The sequence below is a fragment of the Schistocerca piceifrons genome, chromosome 1, assembly GCF_021461385.2.
Source record: "Schistocerca piceifrons isolate TAMUIC-IGC-003096 chromosome 1, iqSchPice1.1, whole genome shotgun sequence".
Lineage (NCBI taxonomy): Eukaryota > Metazoa > Arthropoda > Insecta > Orthoptera > Acrididae > Schistocerca > Schistocerca piceifrons.
The window spans coordinates 922,630,535-922,650,986 of NC_060138.1; the positions used below are offsets into that span (position 1 = coordinate 922,630,535).

Sequence of the window (20,452 nt, forward strand, 5' to 3'; positions counted from 1 at the left end):
TGTACTTTCCTGTTTTTTAAGAGTGAGTGTGTGTGTGTGTGTGTGTGTGTGTGTGTGTGTGTGTGTGTGTGTTTGTTTGTTTCATTCCTTTGGTCAGTAAGTGTTGTGGAACATTTTGTGATACAACAAAATTGTAAATTAGTAAGCAGGCTGTTACAAAATGAACTGCCAAATTGTGACACAATTTCTTCTTGTTGTAGCTGTCATTTTGAGCCAGAAATGCATTGTTCTTCTGACACATGAGCTTGTATTACAAATATTTTCTGTGTCCTAATAATTATTTGGTATCTCATTATAGGAATTGAAACTTAGTGAGAAGTGATTAATTCTCGAAAAACTGCAACAAATTTCTTTGACTTTGTGATGTAGCTTGTTGAAAGTATTTTCTTTCCTAAGAGTGATAATTAAGTGCAGCATTTGTTTGTTGTCTTTGAACATAGATATTTTCATAACCATATACACCCTCTTGGGTTTCCTATGTTTTAACAGTACAATGTGGGTCAGTGTGACAGTGCATTGAAGTCTTACTTAAAAGCAAAGTAAGTACTGCAGCACATGTTCGGGGATGTGCACATTTATGAAATTTGATCACCTCTGAGACTTGTTATAGTTCTTAAAGTGTTTTTTAATTAATTGTTGAAAGCTTACAAGTAAATTCTTCTTAACTGCTTTGACTGGTCTTTTAAGCATACACTGTTCACAATATATATTTTGGTCACAAATGATGTTCAACCCTTACTTGGACTTAGTCCTCCCCCACCTGGACAACCCCACGCAGTAGATGTGTAACACAAATGGTGTTCAAAAAATAAAAAAAAATTGTACAGCAAATTAGCAGCACAACTGCATATTTATTATAACTCTGAGTGTACATTTATTTAGGCACTTGGCTTTCATAATTTTAAGTACATCATCTTGAAACATAGTTCAGAATTCAAATTAAGTAACCATGTAAAACATTTAATCATGTAATAACAGTAAGAATATTTTATCACATGTAAAAGAACATTAAAATTTACTGAGAAATACTTTTGTACTCTTTTGCAACAATATGGCTACATACATTTAACTTTCAAATAAATAAATATTATTAAATTCTATAGTTTGGAATAAATCACAGCTGAATATTGTGAAGAAAAGTTTTACTTTCTTCTCCAAAGACTACTAAAACAGATATTGACGACCACTGGCACAATAAAAACAAAATAGTTTTTTTTATAGAGAAGCCAAGTAATTTCAGTACATTCCAGTAAAACAGAATATACATTTGAGTATTATAATAAGTGAGTATTATGACAGTCAATTAAAACAATCAATTGTATTTTCCAAGCTCAATTATTTTGCCCACTTAAATTATTTGGAGTTGATATTTGCCTGGAAAAGTCTGCTGTTACATATAAAATGTAAATTAAATAAACAATTTCAGATCTCAAATGGCTGCACAAGTTTCAATTCCCATTAATGTGTGCAGCAATGAGGAACATTACACTCCGCTTAAGAAGAAACCTCACTTCTGTTATGGGGACAGATAACTAAACTGTTCTCAAATAGAGAAATCTGGATTTTAATTATGGACTGGTATCATTTGCTTTTTATTAGTCATCTTATAGTGTCGTCACAGTGTGTTCACTTTCCAATAATATGCATGCTGACACGTTTGTAAGAAGTTTCTAAGGAATTTTTCCTTTTTGTGCATATGCAATAAAGGCCTTTCTGTAAATGGGCGAAATAATGAACTGTGGTAGCCGAAAGACAAATGTTTCCAAGTTGACAATAACCTTTCTTTTACTGTTAAGTCATTTTCCATTTTTTGCTTCCTGGAGTATATTTAAAGGATACTAATTTCTTAAGCTATACAGTAACAGGGTTTTCTAAAATGTGTCACTTTTACATTCTGTACAAACAGAGACAAAAGCCAGCATTGAGTTGTAATGAAATGAAAAAACTCTACCAAGTCAATTCCAACAAATAACAGGACAAGTGGAAGACTAGATCATCAAAATCATATACATACAAACTTACTGTTCAGATCTAACTTACAGAAAAACTATTTATAACAAAACAGATTTATCACCATTTTACGTGAATTCGCCCTTCCAATGCTACACAAACCCATGTTTTTCATTTCACAAATGCAAAACTGATGATTTAAGTACAGTTTAAAGGTAGTTAATTACAACCAGAAAAATTGCTTTATAACAGCAAATTATTTGCAAAATATGATTCTTAACAAACAGCATTAATAAGTCTAGGAAATTTCAACTCTGAAAAAAGAAAGCAATTCCTGCATATCAACAGCACCAGATTCTCACTCATTTATGACTATACAACAGTAGTTTCACTGTGTGTTTGGTCACTCACAGGTGAAACATGTAACTGTAATGGGTGGGTTGTATATTTTTCAGAGTGCTCTACATAGTTTGTGAGGTCAAAGCAAAAGGTTTCTTTCACTATGGGATCATTATCAACTTATAGCATATTGAATCAAAAAATAGTTGTCAAGACATGCTCCACCGAATAAACACTTATCTCTGTATGCAAAGAGAAAAACTGCATGAACATACATACATTTACAAAAGTCTCAAAAATAAGATGTGTTTTTTACATTAAAGTTGATGCTAAATAGCATGATAAATATTTTTCAAAAATTAAATATAAATCGTATAAAAACATACCGACATTTAAGTAAGGCCACTGCCACCATGCTCTTAAATTGCCAAATAACAGATTTAACGTGTTAGTGTAAATAATTCCATTAGGAAAATATCCAAGCTTCCTCTGTCTGCAAAAATTTGCTGTATCACTACAAGACAATATTGTACTTTTCAAACAATGATAAGACTACAACGACCTTGGCTGATTTCTCATTATCCATTTTACTTCCAAAAATTATAAGTTCTCATAAATTCAGCTGCAATAATGTAGCCTCCTATAAATATAATTCAGCTGTTAAATAGCAACGTTTTCCAGAACCATTAATTTACATTTGTTCCCTAAATGACAAAAATATCATATACTGAGATCCTGTAACGTTGAGATTCCCATGGCAAGCATCATTTGTCTGAAGAGTGAGTCTTCTCTATTCATTAAACTGACTGGTGTGTCAAACTCCACAACCTGAAATTAGTAGTAGTAATTTGTAAATTAGTTGAAAATGATTGCTCTGCGTTTCTACTATTAATACTATTCTATTCTAGTAGTTAATATTATGAAACATTAGTGCAACAAAAGATTATTAATATCAATTACTGATTCACTTTAGTTGTCAATAGAGTGGAATAGGAAAATGTTCATCTGAACATAAAAAACACACAAAACCATAGTACATGGCCTACGGTGGATACCAATGCAAATCATTCCAGGATAAAGGACTAATGCTCAACACACACAAATATTTTGTAAGACAGGAAACATTAGGCACAAATAACAACTTACTACCCAGCAGACACAGTGCTTTACAGTCTGCAGTTTGTAATAGCAAACAAATGTGATGGCCGTATGATTAATTTGAATTTTAGATTATTAACTGAAGTTAATTTGCTTCATTAGTTGTTCAGTTTATCTAAGTTTACAAGGACCGTTTCACTTCTGAAGATAATAAACTATGGTTAATGAAACTTATATTGTAGAACTTGTGTCACCAACAATGAATGTTGAATTTCCCACATGAAGTAGTACTGATATTTCAGAGTTACTCAACCAATATTGACAAGAATGCTTTCAATTTACTTCCTCGCAGAGATAGTAGAGCAGGTAGACCAGCCTGTATACTATAGACTGAGACTTCCATTTTACAGCTTATGATACAGATTTAAGGATACCAAAGCTCAGCAGGACATTCAGTAATGTGAAGAAATTATTTTTTAGAATTACTAGAATACAATAGTGGCATCAAGGCTTGCATTAGCAGACTTTTAGGGATTACTATGACAGAATTCAAACAACACTACCGGCTATTGAATCCAGTCTGACTTACTGTACATTTAATAGAATGATTTTTTTTCCCTTATCACTACATCATCTGTGTCAGTATTACAGATATAAAGTAGCTTTGCCTCTGATTCCAACTGAAATTGGCCCATTTGAAAGGTAAGGTTTTACCAAAGGTGATGGCTCGCTAGGCTTGAATTTCAAATTTCAAAACTCAAATAGCAGCGAGTAGTCCATTGCTTTATTGATGAATGTGGAGTAAACATGACTGGAGCAATGTCATTAGTAGAAATCCTCCACTTAAATTGTACCACATGTCAATTACAACTGTGCGTGAATAAATTCAAAATTTGTTAGCAACATATAAACAACAAACTGCACAGATAATCATTCACAAACAGCACAGGCTAAACTACTGAGAATACAGAACAACAGCTGGCCAAGCAGCTTCAGGTGTGGTGAAGGAGTATGTAGCAGGCAATAATTAAGTTGTAGGTTTTAAGTACACAACAGGAATAAGACAGGACAGGTTCAGCAGCAAGTGAGCAAGTTTTTAGTGTATAGCAGGGTTAATATACAACACCTTGAAAACAGATTAAAGTGACTTACAGCTGCAAAGTTACTAACTACTGAATGTAAGTAAGTTTTAGAAACTCTTTGATCAATTCACATCAAAAGACAGTACTTTTAATTTTTATTGGGATAAGCCGGGACAGGGATAGGAATGGTGTGAATTCACTGCGCACTTATTGCAAATTACGCAAAACATGTATTTCCATTATACTTCTTAACTGTTAAACATAGTAAGTAACTTACAGAACTTGTGACAAAACTGATTTTTGTAATATAAATAAACTGATAATTTTGTGTTATGGTGTTGTTATTTATAAATGATAATTACATAACTATCCCGTCCACCTACAACTGCAACAAAACGATTGTGCAACGCACTACTCCACTTTCGATAAAATAACCTCCATTACATTCATAATCACTACTGACATGTAAACTCATGGTAGCATAAACATGTGTCCTTCACTGCTCATATTCCTGACTTCCAACTGCTTTACCTGGAAGTCTGCTAAGCAGGAAGAACAGGACCTTTTATAGAAAGAGCCAAAGCTGTGACTGGGGAGGTATGGGAAGGGAAATTAGCCATGTCCTTTTCAATGGAATCATACTAGCATTTGCCTCTTTAAAAAATTACAGAAACCACAGAAAACCTAAATCTGGATGGCCAGACATGAATTTGAAATGGCACCCGGTGCACGTCCAGCACACTACAACTGTCCTACCTTGCTCAGTTTCGTTAAGAGTGCGGCGCATAGAAAGAGCCAACAGAAAACAGTATTTGTATTAGCTTTCGAGCTCCCCCCCCCCCCCCCCCTCTTATCAAAGTACACACACATTCATGCATCCAATGTTACAGACACTGAAACACGCATACCAGTGGCTACAGCAAGAGTCTCACCATGGCCACTGACTTATCCATTTGGGAGTGCATGAACGTACGTGTGTGTGTGTGTGTGTGTGTGTGTGTGTGTGTGTGTGTGTGCGCTTTGACCAGAGAAAGAGCAAGAGCTCAAAAATCAGTATAAATAATTTTTTCTGTTCTGCATTTCTATGGACATAGCATGTAATACTTGGATACGCACCGTGGCACAAGGCTGCTGGCACACTACACTTTGAATATTGTGCCAACAGTACCTGCGTGCGCTGGCCAACAGAAGCCACCTGTGGCCACTTAACAGGCCGAACTTTTGAGCTTTCAGATTAAACTTCATACCACAATTTAAAGTGCATTTACTGATAGTTTAGTGTGCTAAATACGTTTGCTGCCCCTTTATATCTGCAGAGTATCGTCATCTCTTAAGTAATTTCCAGTAAAAAACTTCTGAACCACTGTTTACATAGTCGCGAGTAGGCCAAATTTTTCGTACACGTACTTTCATTGTTTTCCGGTAACTTAATTGTCTTTCTGTCACTAAAATCGATTTGTACCATGAGTGTAAAGTGCCTGACGTGCCGTAGAATCATTAGCCCCGGGGTCTGGTGTGATGGATGTAGTAACTTTTTTCATTGGGGCGATTGCAGTGGTGTGGGAATTGGGAAAATGAGCGAGACTCATCAGTAGTTCTGTAGGCTATGCAGTAGAGATAGAAAGATTGTGGAACAGGAGGGGAAAATTGCTGCCCTTCAGGCTGAGTTAGATGAGGCTAGACGAGAACTGGGCAAGTTAAGGGGGGAGAAGGGTAAACAGGGTTGGGAAGTGGCAACAGGCATAAGGAACAGGCCAAGAAAGTCTTCTGACAGCTTTGTTATTAACGTACAAAATAGGTTTGACCTGTTGCCTCAGTCAGAAACTGATGAGCCGCTCACAGAAGTAGATGTAGACAGCAGTAAATTGAATAAGAATGTAGGGAAGTCCGCAAAGAGAAAGAAAGTCTTGTTGCTAGGTAGTTCGCATGCTAGGGGTGTGGGCCAACTTCTGCAGGATGAATTAGGGTCAGAATACCAGGTCACAAGTTTTTTCAAACCTAGTGCTGGACTGGGGCAGGTTACAGAGGATTTAGGTTCACTATGTAGAGGAAGATACCGTGGTTATTGTGGGTGGGCCGGGCAACAGTATTGACAGAGATCCGGGGTACAGCATAGTGTGTGACCTGGCAAAGATTGCATCAACATCGAGTCATACCAGTGTTGGGTTTGTGTCGGTTTTGGAGCGCCACGACCGACCTCATTTGAGCTCTTCTATCAGGAGAGTTAATTTGGATTTGAAACGGCTCCTTGGATCTGGTGCAGGGTCACACATTGGTGTGGTTTCTGTTGATTCACTCTGTAGGTGGGACTATACTAGACATGGCCTACACCTCAACAAAAAAGGGAAGGGTAAACTGGCTGGGCTGATAGCAGGAAATTTAAAGGGGGGACGAACTACATCTCATGGTGGAAACCCTTTTTTAGTGTAAGATCAGTGTCCAGTGGGAAACTCAGCCAGGCAAGTAATAAAGACGTTAAAAAAGTTCAAGATACTCACAAAAGTAAAGTGAAAAATAATGTTAGTATATTTCATCAAAATATTGGGGGGATTTCAATGTTGAGTCCCTGGAAGAGTGTAATAGGAAGAATGACCTTGTAGTATTACTCAGTTCTTTCAATTTGAGCTCCGTCATTGATTTTCCTACTCGGATAACAAAGAACAGCAGTACATTGATAGATAACTTTTTTATAGACCAAGATAAGTTTAAGGACATAAATGCTTATCCTGTTGAGAATGGTCTTTCAGACCATGGTGCACAGCTAGTTACAGTACATGACATAGCTCCATGCATTATATCAAATCAGACTTTCAAAGCAGTGCGTTCAATTAACAATATAAATATTGCAAACTTCAGGGAAAGCCTACAGCAGCTAGACTGGGATTAAATGTATAAGGAACCCGATGCAAACTTGAAATATAACTTATTTCACGATACATTTTTAAGGGTATTTGAAAATTGTTTTCCCAAGAAAATAGTTAAACATAATTCCAAGAAAACATATAAAAAACCTTGGCTAACTAAAGGAATAAGAATATCTCGTAACCCTAAAAGAGAACTATATCTAACAGCAAGAGGGAGTGCTGACCCCGAAATTGTTCAATATTATAAAAACTATTGAGCGGTACTAAGAAAAGTTATTAAAAAGTCCAGAAGCATGTGTATCATGTCTGAGATCAGTAACTCTGATAATAAAATTAAAGCAATTTGGAATATTATTGAAAGGGAAACAGGACAACCAAGAGCACAGGAAGACTTTAGTGCCATAAAACTGAATGACAAGTGTAGTAACAAACAATCAGAAATTGAAAATATTTTCATTAATCATTTTTTAAATGTTGTGGAGAAAATAGGATCTAGATCTTCACTAGGAGAGGCAAGGCTACTAATAGAAGAGGCCATACCTGTGTAGTTTGAAACAACTGTAATTCCACCAACCTCTCCCTCTGAAATCAGTAAAATAATAAACTCACTGAAAAGTAAAAGTTCTTACGGAATTGATGGCATTTCCAGCAAGGTACTTAAAGCTTGTTCCCCACAGATAAGTAGGATTCTCAGCCACATATGTAATAGCTCTTTGGAGCAGGGTGTTTTCCTCGATAGACTGAAATATGCCATTGGAAAACTATTGCATAAAAAGGGGGATATGTCGGATGTCAACAACTACCGCCCAATCTCTCTTCTGACAGCTCTATCAAAAATTTTTGAGAAAGTAATGTATTCAAGAGTAGCCTCCCATATTTGTAAAAATAAAGTACTAACAAAATGTCAGTTTGGTTTTCAGAAAGGCTCTTCAACAGAAAATGCTATATACGCTTTCACTGATCAAATATTAAATGCTCTGAATAACGGGACATCACCCATTGGTATTTTTTGTGATCTCTCAAAGGCCTTCGATTGTGTAAATCATGGAATTCTTTTATATAAGCTAAATCATTATGGTTTGAGTGGGGCAGTGCACAAATGGTTTAATTCATACTTAACTGGAAGAATGCAGAAAGTTGAAATAAGTGGTTCATGTAATGTTAAAACAACAGCTGATTCCTCAAACTGGGGGGCTATCAAGTACGGGATCCCACACGGTTCGGTCTTAGGTCCTTTACTGTTCTTGATATACATTAATGACTTACCATTCCACATTGATGAAGATGCAAAGTTAGTTCTTTTTGCTGATGATACAAGTATAGTAATAACATCCAAAAACCAAGAACTAAGTGATGTAATTGTAAATGATGTTTATCACAAAATTATTAAGTGGTTCTCTTTAAATTGTGATAAAACACAGTATATACAGTTCTGTACAGTAAATGGCACAACTCCAGTAATAAATGTAGACTTTGAACAGAAGTCTGCAGCTAAGGTAGAATTTTCAAAATTTTTAGGTGTGTCCATTGATGAGAGGTTAACCTGGAAGCAACACATTGATGGTCTGCTGAAACGTCTGAGCTCAGCTATGTATGCTATTAGGGTTATTGCAAATTTTGGTGATAAGAATCTCAGTAAATTAGCTTACTATGGCTACTTTCATTCACTGCTTTCGTATGGCATCATATTCTGGGGTAATTCATCATTGAATAGAATAGTATTCATTGCTCAAAAACGTGAAATCAGAATAATTGCTGGAGCCCACCCACGGTTTGGAGCCCACCCACGGTCATCCTGCAGACATCTATTTAAGGATCTAGAGATCCTCACAGTATATATATTCACTTATGAAATTTGTTGTTAATAATCCAACCCAGTTCAAAAGTAATAGTAGTGCGCATAGCTGTAACACCAGGAGAAAGGATGATCTTCACTATGCAGGGTTAAATCTGACTTTGGCACAGAAAGGGGTAAACTATGCTGCCACAAAAGTCTTTGGTCACCTACCAAACAGCATCAAGAGCCTGACAGATAGCCAACTAACATTTAAAAATAAATTAAAAGAATTTCTAGATGACAACTCCTCCTACTCATTGGCTGGATTTTTAGATATAAATTAAGGGGGGTAAAAAAAGAACCTAAACATTAGTGTCACGCAATATTTTGTGTAATGTAATATCTTGTAAAGACATCTTTTATTAACCTGACACGTTCCACATCATTACGATGTCTCATATTCATGATCTATGGAACAAGTATTAATCTAATCTAATCTATGCACATGGCATAGCATCCTCTGCACCCCTGACATGTTCCACATCATTATGAAGTGTCGTACTCATGATCTATGGAACAAGTATTAATCTAATCTAATCTATGCACATGGCATAGCATCCTCTGCACCATCTACTGGAGCCCTCCTATTTATAAGTGCACTCCAGCAGGCAATCACTCTCATAGTGTGCTCATACTTATTGTAACTGCTTGTATCAGTACTGGATTGGCTCTGTTTGCATCTTAAGTTCTCAACTGTTGTTTGCTTTCATGTGGAAGAAGAATAAACTTTGGTTCACTGTCGATTGTGTCTTTCAGTATAAGACAATTGGTGACAAGTGTGGTGGTCACTTCCATGCACTCAGTCTGTTTACTTGATCCTTTGATTCTTCTATCCATGGAGGCAGTGCCCCCAATCTCTCCTCGAGCAGCAGCAGCAGGCTCTTATGGTTGCTATCACAAACTTGTCCCCCACACTGACTACACACGCTTCAAAGCCACTGGCATACCCACTGCCTTTTGCCCCTTAAGATAATGCTGCTAAATACTGGGAAGCTTATGTAAAGTGGCTTAAGCAACACATGGTATCCCCGATGCAAACATGTGAAAGGCTTAGTTCCTTTTGTGGATTTCTCCTTGGGTCTACCAGTTGTCGTGTCAGTCAGCCCAATTCCAGGAAGCAATTTTTGTCTGATGAAATGTATACGTTGTTGTCAAATTATCACCATAAATGTGTGCATGTCACAGCAGTACGTGTAGAGTTCTACTGTTGTCAGAAACAGCCCCACTAATCCTACGGGACTTCGGCGGTAAAACTTCTTCGCCTCAGTCACAAATGTCACATTGTTACGAGCAGCCAGCACCTTCCCCATCGGCACAGTTCCACTACATAGTGAAACCAGCGATCAAGATGCGACGTGCGCCCTTGTTGCTGGTCCTCTCAATGGCACTTCACTGGGGAGCGGTCACCACAAGCGTCCATATCCGCACCACTTTGTATAAATATCAGCATTCTGGACTACGGTGCCTGTATAAATAACTACACCCCCTGTCAAGAAGGTCACTTCTGTTCTGGCTGTATGCTGGTGTCAGAAATTAAAGTGCTTAAGCATGTAAGTGTTTTACTTCACTAAGGTTTCTGCCTTCTGATTTGGACTTCACTGTGGTTTCAACATGAGAATGTTGACTTATTAATTGACTTATTAGTTTTCCATGATTCTGTGGTACTGATGTCAATAAAGCCCTATAATGCTTACTGTAAATTACCTTAGATGAATCAAAGCATCTGTCTAATTTTTCAAGTCTCTATCAATCTGCTATGAAACTATTGTTTTAACTACGAAGAGTTATCATCAAGGTTTTCTTCAGCATTAAACAACTTTTGTGCACTCCTTAATCCCATCTAGTTGTAGAAGAGCAGTTCTTTGTTGGGCATATACTCCCAAATCCATAAAATATTTTCTGGAAAGCGAATATATCTGTTACCATCATTTTTATTCTGAGAAAAGTCTAATAAGACAGAACAGCCTCCAAATATTTGCATGGACATGTGTGTTTGATGTTCAGCAACATTTTACACGAAATGTTGGAATACTTTTCTATATGAGTATTTTTCAGTCTCCCAGTTTCAGTTTCTGTATAGGACCATTTTTAACATTTACAATGAAAAACGTTAATGTTGTCAACAATAAGCTCATTTTTTCCTTAACTTACAATGAATATGCATAGAATAATTTCAATATCAAGACAACAGCTACACAAAATCTCTAACTCAGATGGTCAAAATATGTATGTTCATAATATTGTACCTTTCCTTTAAAAAAATTAATTTTGTTCTGATAGTAATAAATATAAGTAACGCAACCTACCTTTCCAGCATCCATGACCATTACTCGGTTGTAGGTAGCCACTGTGTTAAGGCGATGCGCAATAGTAAGCACTGTGCAATGAGCAAATGCATCACGAACAGTTTGTTGAATCAAGAAGTCTGTCTCAATATCAACTGAAGCAGTAGCTTCATCAAGTAGAAGAATACGATTTTTGCGTAGTAAAGCTCGTGCCAAGCACACTAATTGCTTTTCTCCCACAGACAAATTTTCACCATCGGCTTCCACAGCAGTGAGGAGTTGCTTCTCTTCACGGCTTACCTGCACAAATGGAAGCAATAAAAGAAAGACAAACTAATAGTAAACACAAGACAAAAAGTGTGCAAAACACACACACACACACACACACACACACACACACACACACACACACACACAAAATTGAAAGCTGCGAAGTCCAACTATGAGAAGCAAAATCATACACGATGTGATGGTTAGCTTTGAGTAAATAATAAGTAGCAGTTATCTGGAAGCATTATGAATGTGTGCTTAATACGATGTGAGGGCATACAGGTGGGCAAGTAATGACAAGTTCATCCCATGTAATAATTTCCCAGACTTATTTCTCATAGAAACTTTAATACAACATTCAAGAACTTCCCGGTATTAATAACAAAGACACTCTCTCTCTCTCTCTCTCTCTCTCTCTCTCTCTCTCTCTCTCTCTCTGTGTGTGTGTGTGTGTGTGTGTGTGTGTGTGTGTGTGTGTTTGTGTGTGTGTGTGTTTGTGTTTGTGTGTGTGTGTTTTAAACACCGACATAGAACTTCTCGGATCTTTAGGAAACAAAAACCAATAATAAACAGAATGACTGCCTATCTAAAGCGCAGGTCCTTAATGATATACATGGACAGTGCGGCTTGATGTCGATGAGTTATGGATACTGTTTACTGTGTTCACTAGAACGACAAAAGATGAACATTCACTATGTTACAATTAATTACAAATGAAAGCTGTAACTTTACTTACTTAAATCGCTGGCCATGTCTTCTTCAGGTACTATTCCACATGTTGTATAAGCCACTGGCAGCAATTCTCTTTTTCTATAACCCGGCAACTAGCTTGCTATGTCGGTCAGAAATATCGAGAGTGTATCAGCAAGGTCAGTTTTCATCCTCTCTTTTTACTGGCGATTTGAGCGATTTCCACAAGCGTTTGATATTCTGTGAGTGGACGGATGGGTTGTCCAATGACAGAAATTCAACAGAATGATTCACAAATTCATGTTGAAGGTGCAGTATGACAAAATCATCTGTCATCACTTTCGTTTCCTGTCAATATAAAGTGCTTTACCACAGGGACTGAAAGTTTTTCCTCCCCTTTGAATAAACTCAAACTATAAAGCATTTGCACGATTCTCTTTCACTGCCGCCAAATATCCAAATATGTACAATTTCTTTTAGTAGATAAATGTATTCGTCTCTTTCAACATCCTTGTTTCCTATGACTTAACAGACTTCTCGGCAGAAACCATAGTAGCTGTACATGGTATTCGTGGACAACTGTGTTTCAAAAGCTGTCGCTTGTCGTGTATAGTCTCTTATCCAACAAGAAACTAAAATGATGCTCTTCTCGGTGGATAACTTGGAACTGTTACTGAGCGCATTAGAATTGCAAAAGAAAATCAGCATTCACACCTTTCTTGCAATGTTTCATGGCGTTGAGTCCATGAAATTCTACACAGTTCCTGCTATCATCATTTGGAAGCAATCAGAAGTCACAACTAAACTTCAAACAACTTCCCACACTGCATTACTGAGGAATTAAACTTCACCATGTGAGACAATTGACACTTGAAACTGCGGAGCATTGACTCACTGCTGTTTACAACCAAAAATGACAAACAGCACACATCAAAATAAGTTTTGCCTCACCACGGTTTCAAGAGTTGCGGAACCTGTACAGGAAATTGGAAGAGAGATCAACAAAAACATCATTTCCGCCTTTTCATTGCTATTGAGAACCACACATTGCATATTGTACCACCATACAGCAAGACCTTCAGTGGTGGTGGTCCAGATTGCTGTACACACCGGTACCTCTAATACCCAGTAGCATGTCCTCCTGAATTGATGCATGCCTGTATTCGTTGTGGCATACTATCCACAACTTCATCAAGGCACTGTTGGTCCAGATTGTCCCACTCCTCAAATGTGATTTAGCGTAGATCCCACAGAGTTGTTGGTGGATCACGTTGTCCATAAACAGCCCTTTTCAATCTATCCAGGCATGTTTGATACGGTTCATGTGTGGAGAACATGCTGACCACTAGTTGAGCAATGTCGTTACCCTGAAGGAAGTCGTTCACAAGATGTGCATGATGGGGCCGCGAATTGTCGTCCATGAAGACAAATGCCTCACCAATATGCTGCCGATATGGTTGCACTATCGATCGGAGGATGGCATTCATGTATCGTACAGCCATTATGGCGCCTTCCATGACCACCAGCAGCATACATCAGCCCCACGTAATGCTATCCCAAAACAGCAGGGAAACTCCACCTTGCTGCACTCGCTGGACTGTGTGTTTAAGGCATTCAGCCTGACCGGGTCGCCTCCAAACACATCTCTGACGATTGTCTGGTTGAAGGCACATGCAACTCTCATCGGAGAAGAGAATGTGATGCCAATCCTGAGTGGTCTATTCAGCATGATGTTGGGCCCATCTGTACTGCGTTGCATGGTGTCATGGTTGCAAAGATGGACATCGCCATCGATGTTGGAAATTAAGTTGCATGTCATACAGCCTGTTGTGCACAGTTTTAGTCATAACATGACGTCCTGTGGCTGCACAAAAAGCATTATTCAACATGGTGGCGTTGCTGTCAGGGTTCCTCTGAGCCATAATCCGTAGGTAGTGATCATTCACTGCAGTAGTAGCCCTTGGGCAGCCTAAGCAAGGCATGTCATCGACAATTCCTGTCTCTCCTCCATGTTCGAACAACACTGCTTTGGATCACTCCGAGGCTCCTGGACGCTTTCCTTGTTGAGAGCCCTTCCTGGAACAAAGTAACAACGCAGACACGATCGAATCGCCTAGTATTGACCATCTAGGCATGGCTGAACTACAGACAACACTAGCCGTTTACCTCCTTCCTGGTGGAATGACTGGAACTGATCAGCTGTCAGACCCCCTCCATCTAATACATGCTGCTCATGGATGGTTGTTTACATCTTTGGGCGTCTTTAGTGACATCTCTGAACAGTCAAAGGGACTGTGTCTGACATACAATATCCACAGTCAATGTCTATCTTCAGGAGTTGTGGGAATCAGGGTGAAGCAAAACTTTTTTTGATGTGTGTATGTTCCCCTAGCCACACAGTAAACATTTACCATAATTAGCATCACTGGAGTTGTGTAGCCAACACTGAGTCACATATTCAACGTATATCGCTAAAGGCTGCACATTCGTTTTGCAAAGATCTTCGATACGTGACTACATTTACATTGTATATTTTCTTATTATGAAAATATAAAAATAAATTCCATTAAATGAAGCTTGGTGGTTTACAAAGAACTGAAATCCAGATTGTAATGTACTTTTGTCAGCCAACCATACCTCATGTCATGTGATCTAGCCATCCAAATACAGCAGATATTCATAGCAGAGGACACATGATGTAGTCAGCCAAGAGCAACATTATTGTTAAGTAGCAGGAACACATAAATAGGAAAAGTTAATGGTTTAAATTAATATACATACTGAATACCTACAAGACAACTAATGCTTTCATATACAATATTGGTCATCAAAAATGTTTTCCAGTGTTGGTTAGGCAGGAACCTAAGAGGTCAGCTTAAATTACAGTGAGTAAATCGAGGAGCAATAATATCAATATTCTTCCCTGTCACAAAGTCGATAGACACCCCTGCAGTCGTCAATATTGCATGTGACATCAAATTGTCAGGAATTATTGTGAAACTGCCATTATCCTAATCGGTCCTGGATCAAAGCAGTTTGTCGTTACAAGTATTGCATAGTTTTTGACACATTTTGCCGTCAGCAGACGCTTGTGTCTGCACTGAGTTTTATTGGTGTAAATAGTGCACTTTCTTTGCAAAGAAAGTTTTATTTTGGTGTTTTTCTTTTATTTATGTTTTACTGCTGGAGTAGCAGAATAAAGTAAAATTCTTTGTTAGAGTAACAGTTCTTACCAGTCAAAATTACAAAAATTTAACTAAAAACTAAAACAGTGAAAAATTTCCAGAATTCTAAAAATTCTCGAGTTTCTCCCACATTTTTTCCACATGAAAAAATTCTCTGGCTTTTCCCAGATTTCCCAGGACGTATATACCTTGTTCTTTCTCTCAAACTGTGGTTTCAACACAATGCTTTATGGTCCCCATGATTGCTGCATTTTCAGGTAAGTATATGTTTTATATTCTTATTAATTTGAGTCTTAGTTCAAATTTTACAGTTGTTATTAAATTTAAAGTTTCTAAACAAAGACATAAAAAAGATATACCTTTTCTTTGAGATGTGCCTTCTCTAGTGCTTCCCATATTTTTTCATCAGTGTGCTCATTAAATGGATCTAAGTTGTATCTCACAGTTCCTTGAAAGAGTACAGGGTCCTGAGGAATGATGGCTATGGCAGATCGTAAATCATGAAGCCCAATTTTTGATATGTCAATACCATCAATGAGAATACTCCCTCCAGAAAGTTCTGTGAGTCGTAACAGTGTAGTAACAAGAGATGATTTGCCTGAAATAATTAATGTTCACATAGTAAGAAAGAGAATAAAATGAGTGTTTAAAGCAAAATCTATGAGTATAAACAAGATTAGTATTACATAAAATTCTGAACATAATTGTACAGAGTGTAACCATTATGAAGCAACAAGCCATTTTATCGGAAAGTACTACTTACTAGCTGCTCTTTATCACTCTATTCTTAAACATGCATTTCAGTGTATTCCAGCACATTATTTTTATATCTGACAAATAAGTTAACTGATTTTGGTAAAAGAGTAATGCATCCAGAGTTCACAAAATTCCACCCTACAACTGCAAACTGAACTTTACTATAAGAGGTTACAGCACAAGTTTTACTGATATCCATAAGATTTATTGACTGTTTACATTAAGCTATAAAAGAGCAGCACAGTCAGTCTTCACACTAAATGGTCTCATTCTACCTTGTTTAAGAAAATTTCTTACAGGAACACAAACTAAATTCAGACATAACCTATAGAAAACGATTTACAACAGTGGCCACAAAAGTCACATAAAAACCAAGGACGTAAGCAAACAATACTTTCAACCTCCAGTACTTTAAGTCTGTCTAAAATGGGTAGCTACTCCCTGAACAAAATGACAATCACAGATCTCTGTAGATAGGTTTAGGACATGCTGAAAACCACCCAAAAATTGAAGTAAAATGTCCAAAAATTCTACGATGGCATAGAAATAAATTATGGACCAATGAAGACTGGCAACAAAAATAAACAAGCAGGCTTGTGTGTGTGCGCGCGCTTGTGTGTGTGTGTGTGTGTGTGTGTGTGTGTGTGTGTGTGTGTGCGCGCGCGCGCGCGTCACTTAAGTGAAGAGTGACTAAATGTCATGACAACAACTCAAAAATTCTTGTCAACTTTAAAGTGCTCGTATTTCAGTGAATATTGTGGTAATTGGTATGATGATGCTAAATTCCTCCCTTCAAAATAGTTTACGCTCTTCTTCCATGGCATTGTTGGCAAGTAGCCTGTTTTATAAAATCTGCATGTTTTAATCACTTTTGAGTTTATACTACTTAAGATGTATGGGGTTGAAGCTGATAAAAGAAAAATTACCCCAAAAAATAAGCAACTTTTAAACCATAGCATCTCAAAAATATGGTCTGATCCATACTCGTGTTAACCATTGTTTGAAACAGCATTCTTCTAGCTGTAAAAGAACAAATTTCCAAAACTGCTGTTTTTCCATTGAATATATACAATTATTAATTAATTTTCTCAAGCCTCAACCTGCTATGAAGCTTTTCATTGTGGTTTTTGGGATGTAAATTTTCTTGGAGTACCAGTACTGTATTATCTCATGTTTGGTTCTTTAATATGGCATAATGCCATACGTGCTAGGAGATGAAAATGTGCACCTGAAATGCAGCGAACAGTTGGAACTAGCCAATAGTGTGGAATATGTTTCCTGTCTCAGCAGGAAAGCTTAATAAAAGTCAAAATTTATTTAGCAAACCAACAAAAATAACTTTATTGTTCTGCAAGGCGATTAATGCTTGACAATCAGAAAGGTGGAAATAAAATAAAATCAGAAACTAGTAACATATTTTAGCCTCCCGTAATTATGAGAATGTATTTTAATTCACTTGATAGCTCCCAGCCACAGAAATCTGTCTTGTTTTCATTTGACATGAGAGCAGTAAATGAAGAGGAAACAGAAAAATCACTAAATGTAAAAACAGGTCATTTGGAGACTATGCCCTCCTCCCACTATAACTCAGACTGCTTTGCACGCAACAGAAAATTTAAAAAGACTTTTCAAAAATAAGTTCATTTTGTAGGGGACATCTTTCTGAAGAGACTGATACATAAAACATATCTTCGAGGAAATGTAAGACACGCTATTTGGTCTTAAGTGTGCAGTGTTGTGCCACACATCTTTAAACAACATTGTTATACCACGCGTCACTGTATTTTGCTTTGTGGAACTCAAATGTGTGTATATTTTGTAATGGATGCCATCAAACTACTTCAGGACTGTGGAAATTAAAATGTCCTGTAGCGCCTCTCCCGCTCCCAGTCAGCTGGTTTGACATCCTGCCCCTCCTCCTCCTCCTCTTCTTATTCTTCTTTAAAAAAAAAAAAAAAAAAAAAAAAAAAAAAAAAAAAAAAAAAAACACCAACCCACAATTAATACTGGATAGGATTATTTGTAACCAGGAGAATAAGAACTCTTCAGAAAATATGGACTCTCTATTGCCTATTAGCTAATAACTTGCTCTTCTGTGTGACATAAAATTAAATATAGGATACATAAAACCAGTAAAGACAACAGACAGGCAAGACAGTACATATTTCTTCAATACTTAGGTCCTATCGATTTTTCTCTCTAATCCTGCTACAGCTTTACATGGCGTGCTTTCCTTTCTGCGAAAGAACTATTACATTCTCACAGTTCGTCACATATTTTGCTACACAAAAAATAGAAATGTCATTGTCTAATACTGAAAAAGTTGTTAATACAAATAGTACCAAAGACTGGTGTGATATCTCAATCTGATCATGTCTTTTTTGTCACTGTCTGCTGGATAAAACAAAATAGGCCTTTCTAATATTGCAGCAATTGTAACACACACCAAATAAGCGAGACTGTTTTGGCAATAATTATCATTTTTATAATACGACAGAATATAATTCACAAGGTACCAATACAAAATACCTATTTGGCCTACTACAAGCAAAAAGCTTTACGTTACGAAATAGTTTCACGTTTCATTCATACGCTCAAGTTTCTCATGCAGGAGACTGAAAAGAAGTAGAACGAAATTTTAGTATAAATTTGGAATCGTCATATTTTTCCATAATTTGTGTGATGTCTCCGTTTCTTCTCCTTCCTCGTTCTAAAAAACAGTCTTGTTATCACTAACTCCGTAACTATTCCTACAACTGTCAAAACTCATTCTCCGGTTAGGCGTTATTATGTGTTTGGACAAAGTGTTTTCTGCGCTCCGCTCAGAATGTAACCTAAGAGGCTGCTAGCCAGGGACTACAATTGGCCCTGTCTAGTGTAGCGATCTAGCCAAAAATTTTCTGTAAAAATTTCACTTTCCTGGATACATCGAGAAGATAATACGTAAACTTTCTTAGCAGTTATTCCTGTTAGTCATTTATTTCCACCCCGGTAGTCTGAATCTATGGATTTTGCTAATAATTATAACAATGCTGAACATTCGCAAACCGAATCAACCAAATAACAAGCAGCAGTTGGCATTCACCAGTTCGGCTTTATTCTGTCCCATTTTGTCTGCAGGAAAGTTTATTTCTAGATGTGACGAGGATTCCCCTGGCAAACACATCACGTACACTATGCACACATTCAAAAATCAACTTATAATTCATTCAGGAATCAACTTAGAATGTGTTCAAAAACCAACAAGGATGCGTTTCAAAATAATATGAATAATCGATAGACCAACGTACCCTGGATGCTAGGCGCTTTGTGGAACAAGTTTTTTTTCCCCCCCTCAAGAATATGAATTTGGCGCCCCCCATTCCTGGTAGCATCTAGCTGCTTGCTGTGACTGCTTGCGCAGCCAACAGCCACATTCCTGTGGCCAGAAACAGGAGAATCTACTACTCAAATGCGACTGAACTGTGCATGCGCACGAGCCCGCTCGTAACTGCTAAAATGAATCTAATGTAAACAGCTGTGATTCCACTCTCACCAGAGGCAATTTGTTGTTATGAAGCATTGCATAGTCTTCCTAATGCCTGTGACACATTTTGCTGTTAGCAGACGCTTGCATGAACACTGTGTGTTGTCATTATGTAGGGCATATTTCCTTTGCAATTTAACTTATTTTCATTTTTTCTCGTTTGTTTTATTCTTGAAGTATTATTCTGCAGTGGTGGGAAACAATAATATCCTATGTTAGAGTATCGGTTCTTACCAGTCAAAATTACAAAAATTTAACTGAAAACTAAAACAATGAAAAATTCCTGGTTTTTTTCTGGTTTTCTCCCGGATGAAAAATACCTGGTTTTTTCCCAGATCTCCCAATTGTCTTGGGTCATATACATCCTGATATAACATTAAGAAACTTTAAATTATGTCATAAGAGAAACAGAACATCAGAGGAGATTCCGAGAGAATTGGAATTTTGAAAACCATATTAAAGTGCATAATTTGGCTTAAAGTCCACATTCCTATGCCCAGATTCACAATGAACTAGGCCCGAAACAGGTATTAAGCTTTTCAGTGTGGTTTTCGGGATGTCAATTTTCTT

The 20,452-nt window shown here is 37.3% G+C and overlaps 1 protein-coding gene across 2 annotated transcripts in view; it reads right to left on the reverse strand.

Moving 5' to 3' along the window:
• Positions 1–879: 879 nt before the first annotated feature.
• The window catches only part of LOC124769376 (ATP-binding cassette sub-family C member 5-like), a 298,192-nt gene continuing 278,619 nt past the window's right edge, over positions 880–20,452 (reverse strand). The window contains exons 24-26 of one of the 2 annotated variants that reach the window (XM_047249493.1): positions 15,960–16,198; positions 11,477–11,755; positions 880–3,117 (exon numbers count right to left, since the gene is read on the reverse strand). In XM_047249493.1, coding sequence (XP_047105449.1) covers positions 3,010–3,117; positions 11,477–11,755; positions 15,960–16,198 — 626 coding nt within the window. In that variant the 3' untranslated portion in view covers positions 880–3,009. The remainder of the gene's footprint in view (positions 3,118–11,476; positions 11,756–15,959; positions 16,199–20,452) is intronic. The other variant, XM_047250268.1, reaches the window with a different exon arrangement.